Below are 19,287 nucleotides of genomic sequence, written 5' to 3'. Positions count from 1 at the left end.
AATGACAAAGTTGCACACATTTCAGACAAACATTTTCCTCTCATCTTAGGATGTATGCATGATGATCAATTCCTGTCAATGACTAGTATGGTTATAACACAACAAAAAAAGGGATAATTGTATGGCTGTCATAAATCTGCAACTGTTATCCACAATAACTGGTCAGTATGTCATACTGGTTTCCCACTAATGTGTGCTTTGTGAACTGTACCATGTTCTGACAATATTGGTATCCTCCCTTCTGGTTTCATATGCTCAGTAGCATAGAATGTGTACTCATCCTGTTTAAAGCATATTATAAGTTCATATGCAATGAGTATATATATATTTGGGAAATAAAAAATATATAAAATATTTAAAACCCGTATGATGTGGTCCCTGGCATTGGCCTTTCCAATGTTGAGATGTGCTTGTAAGTGGGTCTTGGGCTGGGGCAATCATGGGTTTGTGTTTTTTTTTTGCCCCCTACCAACCACAAGGTAACTGACAGGATATGTTTCTAGGAGCATGATGAACCCCAAGCCCTTTTAATTGGTTTTAAGAACCTCAATTAAATCTCTTTTGTGGCCACGTGAGTTGTAACATGGCGACCTTACAGAACTTCCATTTGGATTCGTCCTCTCTCCTGTCTTCATCATTACTTCCCTTCAGGAGTGATGTAACCAGGAGACCAAACACAAGGGTTCTTCCCCCCTAAGGGCATTGCTTAATTTCAGCACTTTGTGGCAGGACATGTGACGCAGTCTGTAGGGTGACCGACTCTCAAGCCATACATAGTCCCCCAGCGTGGGAGTTGATTTGGTCCCTAATGTGGCACTCTCTCAGCTCTGTTGGTTGCCCTCTCTGCTCTCTATCTGTCTCAATGAGCAAAAAACGATAAAGGGTGGGCGGGTCTGCTTTTCATTTAGGTAAACAAAAGGCCTCACTTAGTTGAAAATTCTGTTTGACTGTGGAAGTAAAATGTATTCCTGTGTAGTCAGCCATGCAAAAAGCATACACGGGTCAGCAGAAATTAGTAAATGTAGTATAATATGTTTCAAATATAAACTTTAATTACCTTTACTTTAAAACTTAATGTGGTGATTTAATTCCACAGTGAAACAATTTGTACAAAAAAGCTGCTGGTCTTTAAACAGAAAATAATGAGAACATCCAAGAAAAAAAAAATCTATTTAACTTAAATCATCCCTTTTTCGTAAAAAAAACTTTACTCATAATAATTCCAGGATGATGTGTCTTGCTGTAAATAAGTTGATGAGCTAGCTGATAGTTTATATTAATAATGTAAGCAATGTAATTAATTTGTTTTGTGATTTAGCCTCGTAACACACCTGGAATACACGTGATTTGAGGGGGTGAGGTGATTTTCAGTTCAAACCCAAAATTCTCGCTGGTCTGTCTTAAGTTTCAGTGACCAGGTGGTAACGCATCCAAATATCTCTGTGGCGTAAGTAATCATTTGGAGTATTTTCTACCAACCTGTCTGGTCAATAATATGCTGTATGTTATTTATCAATTTTGTAAAGTATATAAATATTTTCACCATACAATTTCAGTTGGCTTCCTTCTGAAGCCCTCCAGCACGGATCTAACAATTGGTTAACATAACGTAATAACATCATAGTAGTGTATAGAGAGCTACTGTATACAGATTTTTCAAACATTTACATTTAGAGTCTAGGATTTTGCAGAAATACTCCTAAAGAAAGCTTAGTCCTTATATCCGTATCTAGCTAGGCTACTTATAATGAGTAAGGCCTGAGTTGGACATACTTTAATGGTTTGCCAGAAAGAGTATTTATTTTTAAGTCATATTATTTCAGTTTTTCTTGGGATTTTTGTGAGGTGATTGAAAAATAAATCCGGTAAATTTTGAATAATACTCATCCACAGAAATGAGCTTAGGGTATTCATTGGATAATGTAAATATATAGACCAATCACCCACAGTGAAGCTTCTGCTTATTCTTCTCTCCAGTTATCCTTGAATACATTACAAATCCCAGGAGGTTAGGTAGGAAATAAACCATATAATTATACAGTAAGTCCAATTCTATTCAGCTGTACTTATTGATTATACTTATGAAGTTATAAAACCTTCAAAATAAGCCATTTTTTATTCTTCAACAGTGATATATTCATGTAGACAAATTAATTTAACCCCATGCAGCAAATGTTCTTCCTTTTTTGGACTGTCATCATGTCATCAGCATTAATGGGCTTCCAGAAATGGAGGTCTATGAAAAGCATTTTGGCTAAGTTGGGGGAATTAGTTTAATAAACTGATAGATCTAAACTGCTGGTGTATGAAAGCGTTTGAAGCCCTTTAAAGTATACTTTCAGTGGTCTGTGGTTTGATAGGATAAAAATTCCCTGCATTCTGGTCAAGATTGTGGAAAACCCTACTATTGTGAGTAAGAGCATGGATTTTTGAGGAAAGCCTACTTTTCAGGCAAGGAACTTTCTCTTCACAGATGTGCCCATTACCTGAGTTCAAGTGATAGTCCTTGTCTGTGAATCTCCTGCACTCCTGCCTTTGTGTGAGGGTTAAAGGCCAAGCAGGCAGACAGCTGCAATGTCGCTCTTTCTCTGCCTGATAATGACTGGGAATTTATTACTGAGTTTCATTAAAGCTTGCAGCTGAAGGTCGATTATTTACGGTTATGGATTCCTCATAATTTCCTTTGCTGGATCGGTACATCTTCAGTGAAAGTCCTAGGATACGAAACTCTGAGGGGTTAATGTGGGTCACTTCTTGTTGTTTAAACACTGACTATTGCCATTATTGCTATGCTCTTACTACTTGATCTGAGGCTACGAGCTGTATAATTTACTGTCCTTTTGTAATCTCTCTAGTATTCAGTATACATGGCCTAGCTTTTACATCATGGTTAATGTTTATATGCATGCATTGTTTTCAGCTGAATATGAAGTGGGTTGTTGGAAAGGTGGGAGCACACAAATAAAAATGAGTTTGTTTGGAGAATACTAAGTCCTAATTCCTCTTAGAGGAATAACGGCTGAAATATAAAATATACTAATACATTATGTCAATGCTTAGGTTTAATGTAGATGCTGTAATTAGAAATGGACATTTTGCTTCAACAGTTTGATCTATTGTATTTACCTCATTCTAGGAATGAAGATTGTGTTATTTCAGAAATTGCCAGCTCCACGCTCTTTTCGAAAGGCCGTCATGCTTTTGTTGTTTTTTCTCTTTATTTTTTGGTTGTGGAAAACAGGAGCTCATTTCCATATATAGATGCCTTCTTCCTTTATTACAGTGGAGTGGTTATGTGTTCCTCTGACAGTCAACACAGTTTCTGTCAGATTGTCTCCAGCTCTAGTCTGCACATTGGTTGTTTTATATACAGGCCAACTCCACTATCTGTGTTACCCCCCCACCATCCCTTCTCATTGATCCGACTTAATTTCATCATAAAATATATATTGATTTTGCATACTCTGTGTGTGTGTGCGCGTGCGTGCGTGCACATGCTCCTTTGCATGTGCGTCTAAAAAGTGATTTCGGTAAAATCAGCAGTTTCTACCATTTGTTAAGGTCAGCATTTGTGTTTCTCACTGACGTTTTTATATGTTGATGTTGTATTAATTTTTATTGATCAGCTTTGTCCAAAGTCACAATGAAAAGCAGCATGATTTTTGTTTGGTAATGAAGTACAGGCCAAAACTCAAACTTTCACAGGCTGTGTTTTTTCTTCCTTATAGTGGGGTGAACATGAAGAAGTAGAGCTTATCCTACAGCTATGATGGGCTCTCGGATAACCAGCGTTATGCTGAAACACAGTGTACATTTTTTATTTATTTTTTTTTTTTTTTTACATTTTCCATTTTTGTCATGACAAGCTAGATAACAGTATGACAATAAATCACTCCACACTTATACTTGTTGATATTGTAGTTGGGACAGCAGTGTACTTCTAACACTGTGGGCCCTATTTTCAGAACATAAACAGCCCCTCGGTAATGCAAACACAGCTGTGTCAAGTGTAGATTGATATTTGGAAGAGACATTTACACAAGTAACACCCAAAGACATGTACAATATGGCACACAGTGATGGGACACACATTTTCAAAAACATTATGGAGCTGACTATATATATATATATATATATATATATATATATATTTATATATATAGCGTGTGTGTGAGCGCACACTTATGTATGTATGTACGTATGTATAGACACCCCTTGTCTTCGTCCCCTTTTGAAATGGAATGAATCATTGTTTCTGCTTAGAAATACTATGCAAGCCCCTCTGCAGTGCAATATTTGTTAAGAGTGTTAATTTATTTTAACAAAGCAGCCAGAACTCAAGAGACCTGCTCTACAAACTGAAGTTTTAATCACGTTCATTAGCTGTGCTTGTTTCTGAGGTGCTGCCTTGGTTCAGTCTTCAGACGGTGGAGGCTGAATGCTCGGGGAGTACACAGCCTTTTCTCTTCGACAGATTGACTAAGCTGAATACTGATGGATGCATTGTTGGCTTTATGTTCATACATTCAAATTTCAGATCAAGAACCGGTTTTCTCTTCGTTCTGCAATATCAATTTGGAGAGATATTCAGTATCTCCTGCACTGCAGGTCCACTCTTTGCTTTGCCACTCACTTGACAGCAATAGAGGTTTGATAGCAGAGAAATTTGGTGAAAGTGGCTAAACTAAATGTGCGAATGATGATGCAAGGATAGACGGGCACTTGGTAGTGTGGGCAGTTGGCTGACCTGGGCGAGCATTACAGTTTGCAGCTGAGGAAAGGAAGTATTACCAGTAGCCCTACACAGTTCGAGTGAATAATTCAAAACATTACATGGTGTAGTAACTGAGCTGGCTGCCTGCCTTTAAAAAAAATATCAGCCCTTTTCTCTGTGCGTCTTGTTCAACAACAGCATCTTGAATATTTCATGTCTCTCCTTTGAAGGAAGTGAAATGGAATCAATCTTCAATGTATATTGGAAACGTGTTGAGTGGAGCTGATCGTAATACACTCCCAGGAAGTGCGGCGGCGGGTCCTTTACAAAGTGTCTGTAATGGTTTCTGAGAGCACACGCTGTAAACAAGACTGGCATGTGCTGTGCAGCGATGCTGGTCTCCCAAAGGGCGTCTGATTAAAACGCCGTCCCCTGCCGTCACAGTGACATGCTCACGCCCAATCTGACACGCTGCTCACAGCTTGCTCTTTTTAATCTACAAATTAGATTATTTGTGGGACTTTAATATATACTGCCTTTATATAGACTATTTAGCAAGGTAAGCCGCTTAGTCACGGAAGTAAAATCACCATACTTTAACCTGGAAATCTACATACTCCAATTTTCAAATGGTGTTCGGTAGTAAATATGCAGCGGTGTGCTGCATTTGTACTGGTAACTTCTGTTATGCTACCATTCTGTCATCCATTATATTTCTTTCCAGCAATTTCATGTTTATGGAAAGTGTGAATACCTTACAAGAGTCATGTTGAATGACATTTAATTCATCACACTGCAAGAGTGCTGAATTAATCATGTGAATAGGATTAAGCTAATTAGTTTAAGATAGATTGGTATTGAGGTTAGCTTAAAGTCTATGAAATTGCAGACCGTGTGCTAAATCGTGAATAACACCTTAGGACATAATATTGTAATTGACTGACAGAGACCAACATATTTATGCTCTGACTATTTTTCATGGAAGTCAGATATTAGTTAATTCACACATCTTTAAGCATTTTAATGGCAGAAACATTTATTGATGTGATAATATTTTTTCCATTATTCTAATTGAGATTTTTTATTGGCAGCTAATAACCTATTTTAAAACCATTTATGATGAGGAGTGGGTATGTCAGAATAATCAACAAATTTATAATCATCCCAGATGACTTAAGTGAGATAGCTTGGTTTAATTTTAGCTCCAGCCTTAATTATCTTTCACTCTGCTGGGTCCAAGGTTTTGGACAGATTTGTAATAGATGGGAGAAGATTTAATGTACATTAGCTGCTAAATCAAGTCCCGCTACTGAAAAATTGCCCCTTTTCACTTCATCCCTCAATACTGTTCTTCACTTGCTTTGTATGGGCATTTCAGTCAACATTTTTAACTCTGAGTTACACCTAAACACACCTAACTTTTCCCAAAGCAAATGCATTTGTTTTTTCCTTTCATTTTAGTGATTTTTAGACACTGCATTTAATCAAAATTAAGAACCGATATTGATTGCATTTTTTAACATTGGCAGTGCTTCATATTGAGCCTAATCTAGCTGAATGTGTTTTTACTTCACTCTACACCGTGATCATGGGCATATCACATAGTCTTTCCCATTTATGGAAAAAAGCTTATACGGCACATTTAACTATTTGGAGCAGCAGAAGCATTTTTTTTATCTAAATCTCTTTTCAAATAAAAACCTTTTTCAAGGACAAGTGTATGACGTCTTGTTATTTTTTACATTTTTGTGCAGTAGAAGGACATCCTTCCTTCTTTTGTTGACTAGTTTACAAAGTTTAAGAAAGTTAAAAAAAACAGCATCGTTTCAGTCAATGATCTGGATCATAACAGTGCACAACATTATTTGACAATCATGCAGTCAGTAACTGGAATTGTTTGTGTTTTGTCTGTTGCTTCATTTGTTTTCAGTCGACTTTGGGTTGTTGTCCTCTTTGAACATGAACCTTCACCCTAAATGCAGATTGCTTGTGGAATGAACCTGGTTCTCCTTGTGGATTTGCCAGTTTTTGGCTCGGTTTGCCTATCCTCTTGCTCTTGATGGCAACAAGCTTCCCAGTCCCTTCTGCTGAAAAACAAGTCTGAATGATGTTCCCACCACGATGCTTGACACTAGGATTGGAATTAACTGGGTGACTGGCTATTTGGTTTTTACCAAACAAAGCATTTTGCTTTCAAGCCAAAGGGAGCAGTCAACTAACCATTCCATCTAGCCATTCTCCAAAACAGACTTAATCTGCGAAGTGTTTAATAGATTGTTGATCTCTGGACAGTTTATTTCATTTCAGCTAATAAGCTGTGCAGCTCTCTCAGTGTGCCAGCTGAACTCTTGGTCACCTTTCTGACAGTTGGCCTTCTTTTTTGGTTGATCAGTTAGGTAGGATGACCTGATCTTGGTAGCATCTGGGTTTTGCCATATTCTTGTTCTGTGGATGTAACAGTAATGGAAGTGCTAACAATGCCAATCTTTTTCTAACCTTATTTTTGCCATCTAACAACTTCCTCTTGCAGTCCCACGGGCAGGTCTTTGGTCTTAATGACTGTATGATTGATCAGACTTGTTTCCATTGTGCGACTCCACAAATCAGTGATATTTATTCTGCAATCATGCAGTTTAACACAGGCGGATATCAAATCACACATTTAGTGTGATTTCCAGGAAGTTGTGCAATATTGGTCATTAATACAAAGGGGTTGACTACCTATCAATTAATTCAATTTCAGATTTTTATTTCTAATATATGTCTGAGGACATAAATACTTTATTCCATTTTGTGTATGAAGTATTTTTTCTTCTTCTAACCTGTAGGAATTTTTGAAAGGGAAAAATGTCCATGTAGATAGACGTGCCAAAGTCAAGTTTAAATCTTTTTCCAAAGATGTTAACATCCAGGCTGCTAACAGTTATTATCTGATGTGCTGAGTGAAATAGTTATAACCTTTGCAGAACTATTATCAAGGTCATGTGGGTCTGTATGTGTCAAATGAGTTCCTTCCCTCTGTGGCCATTGTATGTACAGTAATGGAATTTATATTACCTCTGTAGATTGGAGCGCTTGATTATGCTGGGGTTCACTGAAGGTGCAACATAGTAATCTTTAAGTTTATGCATGTATGGATAATTAAAATACTGTAAAGGTTGATTACTGTTCATTGTAAACAGTATACGGATGGCTTCTACTGTTTTGTATATTGTAAACATTCATATTCCTTTCGGGTCAACAGAACACTTATTTTTATACCTAATTGTATGATTTTTAATCATTGAATAAATAATGCTTTCCATTTTGTAATAATAGCTGTTGCACTCCAGGGCCTGGATTCAGATCATAATATAATCTCCATGGTTTAGCAAGGAAATTATATTGTAATTATTTGATTTATGAGTTTGTGGAAAATTGGATACAGAACAGTTTTAGAAAGATTCAAGTTTCTGCAATTTCTTTCAAACTAAAGCATGGGCGTATAGAAGTCACTTGTGGGATATTTCTGGGATTTTTATGAATTTGATTTGGTAATACTGCCTGCAAACAATTTTGAGTAACCATAATCATGTTATATGTCCGTCTACAAAACAGAATGGATATGTGTTCCAGTCCTCAAACAGGCAGACTAGACTAGATTACGGGCCTTTTTGACACTGCTCTGTCAGTAAAGCCCCTTCTTGACTCCCATTCAGAGAGACAGCAGTCAATAGACATTTTGACATTAATATTCATGAGCTGCCGGTGATGCCGCTGGTCCATACCAATATCCGAGTGTTTTGATAAACACGTTCAGCGGAGCTAGGTTCCGTCGCTAGCTTGCTACTCTGAAGAGAAAAAAAGGATAAGCACCAAAACTTGGAACCTGTTTTTGTGTTATTGGTTTCTCTCTGAGAAACGAGACCAACCCAGATGCAACAAAAAAAAAACTTTTCTGTCCATGCAAAGAGAAGCCTGGATTGAAGGATTGATGGCAGCAGTGTGTTGGATTTGTGCGAGCGTATGGTGTAGTTGTATTGCGACAGATTTAAGGGTCTCAAAAAACCCACCAACACCACAAAAAAAAAAAAAAAAAAGTTGTATTATGGCAGATGCAACCATGCCCCAGCAATAATGATAATTACCATTCCATTACCAGGAAGAATAGAACACTGGCACAAGCATTGTGCTGCTCTGCGCTACTGAACTGAACACAGCTGTGTTTACACTTAAAAAAAACTTCCTCCATCCTCTAAAACGAGCACATTACTTTAATACAGTTAAGTATCTTGACTAGTTTTTCCAGTATGGATGATGTCATTTCCGTTTAGAACCAGACCACAACATGAGTTTCTCAAACAGGCATATTTGAGCAAGTTTGGTGAATGTGAATGCTGCGCATTGTTTGATACTTGTGTTCTTATGTGACACTTTGGAGTGTGGGGTGTTTATGTCTGAGTCTGAGTCTGTTTCCAGCTGTCTGTATCAGCAGTTTTCAAAAGTTAATTTAGCACTCTGTAAAGCTTTTTCAGAAAGACTATTGCATATACAGTAGTAGCGGATCTGACAGCAATGAAAAAGCAATTTCAACAGACTTAAATAGCATATTTTGTGAATGACAGTAAGATTGCCCACTGTGAATAAAATTCTGCATTTGTTTTGTACTTCACTGGAGTAACTGTAGCACTAATGATCTGTCTGGGACTTATTTTCTTGATATATTTCCAAGAAGCAAGATCTTTTCACTGACATATTACATAGCAATCCCCCCTTTCCGTTTGCATTTAATGCATCTTTTGAAACCATGGCATTTAAATGTATGCTGAAATAAATATTTAATATTATCTTCGATTGGTTTGCTTTGTCAGACATAATTACAAAGTGAATGTTTTTTTTAATTTTTACTTTATTGAACATTACTGGAATTTTACCATTATTTCTAAACATTATAAACTCTTATAAACTGTTATTAGCTAAACATATATTAATGTAATTAGCAATAACATGTTTTGAAAACATACTTGTTATCTTCAAAATGGGGGAATTATAAAATATTGTGATGGTGTATAATTCAAACATTTATTTATTAATTTATTATGAAGTAATAAATAATAAAAAATAATGTTGTATAGTAGTTCCAACTGAGATTTCAGATCATATTGGAACAGAAATGGAATGGACACATGCTGCACAGAATTGGAACGAAAGACCATGAAATATTCCTTTCATTTTGTGAATATCTATTATTTCAATGCTGTAACACTGGAGTTCAAGCCAGTGTATCGGTATTGCTACTGGTATTTGAAACCAGACAGCTCTGCTTGCATGTGATCACATGGAATTGGTGAATATTTCCATACTATTTGTTTTTACGGTACTGTTAAAGTCCAAGTCCAATAAACCAGACCATGTAAAAGTCTTAGTCATAAAGATTTTTTATATGAAGTCTACTCATATAAAACATGATTTAATTTTAAACATCATCTATTAGACATGTTATACACATGCAACATTTTATTGTTTTTATTTTGTTTTTGCTGATTTTATTTCACCAATAAGCAACACTTCTACAGTTACTGCATGTATATGCCTTTAATTTCCGGAAACTTAAGACATTAAATATTTAAATACCGCTGAGGTTTGGTATTGCCAAAAACAATGTTTAGACAATAACATGAAAGCAACATCTACATATCTGGGTCAGGACAGCTGTATGATCTGTAGTATAAATTACTGTACATTTCTTCAAGCCAGTGAATTTTTTTTCCCCCCACAAATAAACTGTATATCTGTGTTGTCTGGGTTTTGTTACAACATATTGCAACACATTTTGTTAAACTTGAATTTGGACTTCAAATACTTAAAACTGCTACACAACACACCATTGAACATTTAAAAGAACACTTTTCTGTTCTGTATATTTGTACATGAATGCAGATGTAATGCATTGGCAGGAATTCAGTTTAAACTCAAATTCACTGCAATATGCACTGGAAAGCATCAATCCCCAAACATTGCTCAAAGTGATTAAACGGTCACATGGCAACTTTCGGGGTGAGTTTCCTGTAAATTATACGGCCTGACCACTACCACTTGCTGAAAAACTATTTTGTATTGAGAGGAACTTCTCCTTGGTTAAATTCAGTTTCTCCTTCAGTTGATTCGCTTGGGTCAAGTGTAATGACCAGGCGACTGTTTGGTTCCTCTACATGCAATTCTGGCCGAAGTCTAGTCCCGCGTCTGTGTGCCATTTCATTTTCCAGTGACCATCTCACGGCCCTGCTCCCTCTTGATGTGGCCTTGTCAGCTAGCAGAAGGGAACCAAGAAAGCCTTCCTATGCCCCACTCACAGATCATTTTCTCCTTTTCAGATACACAGCAGGCACTTTCAGTGATCAAGCCACTCCTGAATCTGAAGTGCGTCTGCGTGTAAGAAAGTGGCTTTATTCCAGGAATACTAATTGCAAAGAAAGCAATCAAAATGGAAAATGGCATGTTCCGGCTGGATGTCTCAATATCTATGCTTGAACTGAATTTTTAGTCGCTGATTAAATGCAACGACACGTTGTAATCTACAGTTCGTTTGAGGCCCATGGATGAGAGTGAACTTTTAATGCGTCCACTGTTAAACTGCCCAAGGATAATGGAATTTCTAGCTTTTCCACAGGGGAAAAGTCGAATGGAAAACTACATTAAGGCATTCAGTAACTGTCTGTAACCAGGCTCGATGTAAGTTATGTCAGGCTAATTGAATCAGTACACGCATAGCAGTATTTTTAGCCAGCCATAGAAAGTCCAGATATTTAATCGCATACACACACAAACACACACACACACAGTGTGCTCTAAACTGCTTGGGACAAATACATTTTTTCTTGATTTTCCTCTATACTTCATAATTTTAGATTTGTAATCAAACAATTCATGTGTGATTATACACATTTTTAGAAATGCAGGTTTCTCATCGAAGAAATCAGCACTTTTTATACATAAATACTTGAATAAAAAGTGAATACATGAATAAAAAATGCTGTAATTATTACATGGTATAACCATGCATAAAAATACCTTTACATAGAAGCGGAGAATGTGCACTTGCAAATTGTTTGATTACAAATCTGAAATTGCGGAGCCAAATCAAGAAAAACATGTCTTTGTCCCAAACCTTATAGACCTCACTATACTGTACATATTTCTTTCCCCATAATCATTGAATAGTGGCATTCTTTTCCTAAACAAAGAAGTTTGAAGTTGGAATCCAGCTCTCTTTCTAACATTCAAAAATAAAATGAAAATGAATATTTTGTTTTTCAGAGGATGTCATACTCTCTCTCTGCTCAAAGCAGATGTATGTTTTGCGGATGGGAGGGAAAATGCATTGACATGCCGGGGTGAACGAGAATGCTGTCAGTGTTTAACCGCAAATTTTTGTCTGACTGCCCAGATTCCTGCCCGCGGCCCCATTCCTCCCATTATATTCCACTCAGTGTCAATTGATAAACTGGCAGCATCTCTCTTGATTGTGTACTCACTGAAGTATTGCTGGGGACCATTAGGCCATTATGTCCTAGCAAATGTTAGCCCTGTAAAAGGGGGACATGCAGCAGCCCCTGCTCCATCTCTTAGACAAACACAAGCATGCCCCCCCCCCCCCCAACATCCCTCCCTCCCTCCACCCCCAACGGTTCTCATCAAGCACCGTGACATGCGTGTCATTTGCACATTCAATATTCCTGTGACACTTGATTTAAGTATGAAGGTGTAATGAGTAACTGTCAGAGAGATGTATGGCGTCCTTTTGGCGGAGTAGCACAAACAAATGAGGGCCGGACTGGTGTTTCTGTGATCACTTAATTAGAGCTCAGGCTGGAAAAGAAGGTGAATAGTAATCTGTTTCATCATGAGTCATCTCTCCACCAGTTATTGCTGCTCTGCCCTTTGGTCTGTGTGGGCTTTGACGATTCTGTTCACCTCCTTTTGGATAGCTCACTTTTTTTTTTTGCTACATTTACCCCCCCCCCCCCCCCCCCCCCCCTCGCTTTTTATTTCCATGGCATGTTTAGATATGTGAATTCTATATTTTATTATCAAATGTGTGCAAATATAGTATTGTTCATTTTGAGTTTGAAGCATAATGGTCAAATAGGATATTGTTTAATTTACTTGTTTAAGCCTACATTGTTGGAGAAACTAAAAAGATACCTAGTTTAGAGCTCAGTGAATAAGTCATTTATTTTACTGTGTTTTGCTGTGTGTGTGGCACAGTGACAGCTTGTCTTTATTGCTATTGTTGTCTCTACCCTTTTGGCGATAAATTAGACACCAAATAGCATTTTATCAGTTGTAAATCACTGTCTGGTTTTGTGTGCTTATTTTGGTGTTATTAAGGGCATTGTTGTCACCTTGGATAAAAACATGGAGCACACTCACTGCAGATCAAAGTATTAAGTCTTAAACTTGACAGCAAAAAGTTGTTTACAACTGAATTTTACAAAATGCACCTTGTGATATCCTTGACTGCTTGTGTTTTTATTTATTTATTTATTTGTTTATTTATTTATTTTACACTTAACTTTAGCTTACGCTATTTAAACAGGTAGGTAAGCAGATAGTTAGCCATTGAAAAGGTTGGCAGGTGCCCAGTTCCTAAAAAGATTCAGTTCAAAGGGGTTTAATGCAGTACTCAGACATGTCTTCCATCATTTGTGTAATATTTCAATTTTCCTTATATTTCAAATGAGAAACTAATAGACCCATCCTCATTTTGGCTCCCAGGTAGCTCAGTTGGTAAGTGGGCTTTCTGCAGGTTGGCTGCTATTATCACAGTTTGAAGCCTGGGCCTTGTCATTAGCCCACTATGACTGGGCATGCACAGCGGTGGAACAAAATTGTGCTTTTAAAAAATGGTGTCTTGCTAGTGGTAGGGTGGATTTAGTGGTTTTAATCCGGAGCAGATATGGGTCATGAACATACATTTATGTAATATTTATTTGATGATGTCATAGTCAGTGTAACCATTCTTTCAAACCTGAAGAGAAGAGCAAAATAAAAGTATCAATAATCTGATGTCAAGGCAGGACTTCTTCAGGAAGGAGCAATTGGCACATAGAGCTGAAGTTCTGAGGGAGTACCACTCAAACCCACTGTCCAGGGCACTTTGTATAGTTGAGTCCATCTTCAATCAAAGGCATCATTGCCCCACACGGATCTCGCCTGTCACTGGTTAGTTCTCTTCTTCGCCTTTTAGCCGCCAAGCCTTCATTAGCCATTCAGTTAGGGGGCTTCTTTTGGTGTGGCTGTGGCAGTCGCCGGATTGCTGGTGCTACTGTGGCACATCTTGGGCAGCCTGGCAAAGTGGATATTGTGACGAACTGGGTTGCTAATTTCACCAAATGTTCCTGGCAGTGTCGGCACAGGCAAACCTCCTGTAGAGGTTTTACCATCACTGCAAGTCTGGTTTGTTCTCTTGCTGAGGCTCTCCTCGCCAAAGCCAGTTTGTCTAAAGACCATTTGTCCTTAATACTGATACTGTTGGGCAGGGTTCCTTGGGTTGTCATCAATTAACGTACGTGCTATCAGTTATCATGAGTGACAGACACCTTTCCTGTAGTGCTGTGTGGTAAAAGAGATGAGTTGTATAGTGCTGAAACAATAACTAATGGAATGTCAATTAAAAAAATAATAATACTAGTAAAAATATGAGAAATGTAAAGGGGAAACAAATTTTAATTAAATAGTTTTGTGCTTTTTATGTACTAACTTATAAAAAAGTAAAATGGTTTGCACTCAAAACAATTAGATTTTCACAGCTTTTATAGTTCACCTTATATTGTTTTTTGTTTTGCAAATGTAGAGTAAAATTCTTCCTTGTAGATTCTAAAATGTGCTTCACAATGTTTTGCTGTAAATTAGTATGCAGTTGAACGTGTTGCTGTATTGAGATTCATGTCAATAAGCATTTTCAATATAACCCAATTAGAGAGATAAAGAGGAATGTTACAGAACGGGATAAGCAAACAAACATGTATGCTTGTACACAGTAAGAGGTAAATGAAAAAACGTAATAAACAAGTGTACACACACATACACACATGCTTTTTAGAGGGATACGGCAATCAAGTTGGCTGTCACATTCACATCCTCCCATGGATCCCGTTTTTTTTTTTTTTTTTAATCTGATTAGAGCGGCAGGGCCTCGTGCTGACTGTCAATCAGTAGGCTGCATTCTGAAGGGCGCCGAATCCTTCACAGGTCTGGATGGAAGGATCTGCATGCACAGGGAACAGCTCTTTCCCCATTCATGTGTCTCTCAGATGACCTTGATTTACCCCTGCCCGTGCTTCCAGTCATTCTCATGCACTTCTTCTAAACCCATTTTCTTTTGCTTGTCACCAGAGAGAGAGTATTTCTGAATGAGATGCATTCAGTCAAACACTGTGATGTAACATGATGGAATATTTGATTTCTTGTTTGCTTAAAAATATCCAAATTAAGCCCTGTTCGGACTTTACAAAGCATCTCATTTTAAGAACTAACAAAACATGGCTTGCTTCACATCTTTGAACAAAACTAACAAAATAATAAATAATGTGTCAATGAGTAAAAGATATTTAGGCTGGCAGAGATAACAGAAATCATCCGGACCTAATTATATTATAAAACACATGCAATCCAAGTAAATATTAAGAGTTATCAATCTTCATATTGTACAGCATATGAATAGTTTCATGTGTGGACCTCTATGCATATTTAACAACTTATGTACAGAATTACTGTAATTTCCTTTTGTATTAAGCAGTTAAGTTTCCATTCCATACATCAAAGGTGTTTGTGTAGAATCTACCCCCCCCCCCCCCCCATTTCTAAGTGTTAGCTGCATACATCAAGACCTGCAAGGTTTAGTTCCTATTTATTAAATAGAAACATGGAGGTGTCGTCTCACAATGTGGGTTTTTACAGATTGGCGGACTCTGTACTTGTTGCTATTGGGTAGCCTGACACAGTTGTGGCTTTTGGCTTTGGGCCAGCTCCACTGAGGAGCGTGGGGGTGATTTGGATCACTGCATTAGACACAATCCCTTCCCACACATCCCATCTCCCACTTCCCTCCCTCTCCTCCAAGCCAGGGAGAGCAGCTACATGCAACAAATTCTCATTTAATTGCTCCTTCAAGGAGACCTCAAAGGTAAACTGACTGTGGCGAGCTCAGAAAGCAGTGATGGCTTCAGTAGTAACTACTGCCTTTGAAGACTTCCATTACCGCCTGGCGTAGAAATCAGAGAATGAGGGAAACCCTGACCTGAGCAGTGGGAACTCTACCTGCGGTGTGTTCCCCTCCCTTTCATTCAGAAAGGTATCAGTTGAGGATAGAGAATACAACTGCTACCTATTATAAGTAACATCTTGCTCTTTGTATTAATACCAGAGACCAGTAATATGCAAGGTTGGAAATTTCACTTGTCCACTCAAATGGACCTGTGGACTCGTCCGATACCTTGCAGTCATGTTCATTCATGTGAAATATATCGGTACATTTCTTTTTTTGGTAAAAACACCATTTTAAAACAGACCAGATATAATTTTGTTGAAAATATCATTTGCACATCAGTGTACTCTAAACAGCTGATTATTTTTCTGGGTTTTATTTTTGCAGAAGGTAATTTAAGGACCTGGCCATCCTGAACTTCCCTGTTGTGGAAAAAAGTATGAGAAAGTACTGCCTCTCTCTCTCTCTGTCTCTCACTGCAGCATGGACAAGGAAAACGTGGTTATGTAACCACTTAAAAAAGGAGGACCAGCCTCCTGGCTACAGCCTGGAAGTCTCAAAAGATGCACGGTCGTAGGTGAAGCAGAGATAATGTTATCATACTGAGCCACAGAGAAAAAAAAATCACCAATCCAAATGGTCTTGTACTGATGCTTTGCACTTTCCAATTGTGTGGAAACTCACCTGGAAACCCAGTTACATCATATCAAGCAGGCAATGCATCCGGGTAATAATGCTCATGAAACTGACAGTCACTGCATACTGTATGAGTATCAGAAAGAATACTTGGTTTATGGTGTCTTAAATCCAGGTAGATGGTTGTGACCACCAGAGCACAGCATGGCAGCTGGATCTCACATTGACCTGTCTGAAATGGTCAAGAGGTCCTGCAGTGAACTTTTGCACAATGATGAGTTTACACTGATAACCCGAAGCTATCAGTTCCAAATCTTGTGGGACACTGATTAGCCTTAAAAAACTGGACTACAAATGCTTGGATAGACACTTTTCTGTACCTGAGCATTGCAGCAGTAAGTATCCAGTGTTTAAAGTGGGTGAGGAGTAGGTCCATTCCTGCAAGTTGTTACTGACAAGCAGAGAAAATATATTATGTCAAGCTGGGACGATATCCACTAAATAATCATGCGTACCACAGACGTTTCAACCCCTTAAATCATTTTTGGCCTCTGGAATCATATTATCGAATGGCTGACTGCCTGATTTTCCTCTACAGCTCTTTTGAGGATGACGAGCCACCTTGCCAGGAGGAGATTGAGTACCTAAGCGACAGCTGTCCAGGGTTTGACAGTGACGAGCTGAACTCTGAGCTTAATGGCAACCTGTGCAGCTCCGAAGAGGAGGGAGGTGAGGAGGAGGCACGGGGAGGGCCCAAGAATGGCCTCCTGCACCCAGACAGGAAGCCACGTCTCATTCCTCAATTTATGCACGAGGCCTCTCCAGAGACGCCAAATATCAATAGCGGCATGCGTAGCGCCATTGACATTGTCAACGGGGAGTACTTCACTTAATGGATGACGCCACAACATTCAGGTTCTCTGAGGCTTCTCAACTTAGAATGTAAAGTCTGCTACATGCGTCATCTGTGATAAACTGTTGAGCCTTTTGAAAAATTTTCTGAAAGCCCAGATGAAGAATAGTTGTGGATGTTCATATAACTCCACAAAAGGAAGTAACTCCTGTAACTCCTTTAGCAGTACTGCCATACCTTACCACGCACAAAACAAGGTGAGAGGGAAACAGAAGCCTGACCATTTAGAGGTGGTGTCAGACATAAGAAGTAGATGCTGTATGGCGTTATTTCCGCTTTCCAAAGGCTAATGAATACAAAACCCTCTTGAATTTTGATACTGATAGCTGGACAAAATGTTTTCTTGACATTGTGACTGATACCTGTGGCTCACAAGGCCAACATATGCAAAGCTGTTGTACTACCCAAATAGTGTCCTCCAGTCAGTAACAAAATATGTTCATACATTTATACTTGTGTAAATATTTGTTATGCAGCTATGCTCTTGAAAGCTCTATGCTTTCTCAAACATCAAAATTATAATCTTAAAGATATTATGAATTGTAGGCTGGGATTTGTTTATGATTTTAATACTGCTGCAATGGCTGGAAAATACCTAAACATTTTTACCAGATGTAATTATGATGCATCTTGATTAATGCACAAAATCAGCTTTCAGTAGTGGGATTTATGCTAGTATTGCCTGGTATGGCATTTCTTTACAGTATGTTTCAACCAAAGAAAGTGGTGCATGTAGAACTAAACATACTGTACATTAAATTATTACGTACATTATCAAATAATGTATTTTGATAACAGCCATATTCTTGTCTGTATGTATGACAGTGAGACCTGGGTCAAATATGAATTTGTTTTGGATTCAAATATTTTTCTAAGCATTACTGATCTTGTCTAATGTATTGGAACCAATTAAGTACTCTTAAAAAGTGCAAACCCCGCCTTCTGGTCACATTGGCTCTGTCATTTACACCAGGCAAGATCAACAGAGCGCAGTAAAATCCAAAACAAATACGTATTTGACCCAGGTCTGATGACAGTTAAAGTTTAGTTTAATTATTCTTTGTGTATGTGTGACTATTAATTATTTGTATTATTATTTGTATCATTTTATGTGTCTTTTGTCACATGAATCTTAACTCCTGAAGGCAGATAAGACACTTCTTATTTACATCTTAATGTAATATTTATGAATTACTTTCATAAAGAGACTTCTACCTACAGACATTGATGGAAATAAACTGACCCAGCATAAAACACAATTTAAATGGGGAATTGCTAAAATATATTTATCCCAAGTGCTGTGCTGAAAACATGAAAAGATCAAAAATCTAAACGCCCTTCTTTAAAATTCCTATAAAGATTTGTGGGTGTGCGCGTCTGTGTGAATGCATGTTTGTGTGTGCGTGAGTCTGTGTGTCTGTGAGATTTGTGTAGGATGAAAAAATAATGCTGTCCCTGAAAAAAGATGGGCGATAAGAAAAAGAGAAAAGAGCTACTATCTGCTGATGTGCACTTCTTGCGACGATGGATGAGTCAATGATCAGTTAATGGGTTGCAAATATGAAGTCATTTATGATTCCAATGATGCCTTAAGTAATGGATGGAAAGAGAGATACTTTTTCATCACTCAGATCTTACCGTCTGTTACATGTTATAAGGATGTGGTAAATTAAGAAAAAATGTACTCTAATAAATTTACATAAAATATTACTTTTTTTTTGTCACCTAAACAAATCTTACTGAGAAAGACTTTTAATAAAGAGCACACAGAAATAT

At 37.8% G+C, this 19,287-nt stretch overlaps 1 protein-coding gene across 2 annotated transcripts in view; it reads left to right on the top strand.

The window, feature by feature from the left end:
* Positions 1-18,415, top strand: part of LOC118228008 (cytosolic carboxypeptidase 4) — a 163,804-nt gene extending 145,389 nt beyond the window's left edge. For both annotated transcript variants that reach the window (XM_035419172.1, XM_035419171.1), the window contains one exon: positions 17,197-18,415. In XM_035419172.1, the coding sequence (XP_035275063.1) occupies positions 17,197-17,491 (295 nt within the window). In that variant the 3' untranslated portion in view covers positions 17,492-18,415. The remainder of the gene's footprint in view (positions 1-17,196) is intronic.
* The last annotated feature ends 872 nt before the right edge of the window (positions 18,416-19,287 follow it).

Source organism: Anguilla anguilla, chromosome 5 (genome assembly GCF_013347855.1).
Source record: "Anguilla anguilla isolate fAngAng1 chromosome 5, fAngAng1.pri, whole genome shotgun sequence".
Lineage (NCBI taxonomy): Eukaryota > Metazoa > Chordata > Actinopteri > Anguilliformes > Anguillidae > Anguilla > Anguilla anguilla.
Note: the sequence above shows the minus strand (reverse complement) of the source record. Positions and strands in the feature narration are given on the sequence as shown.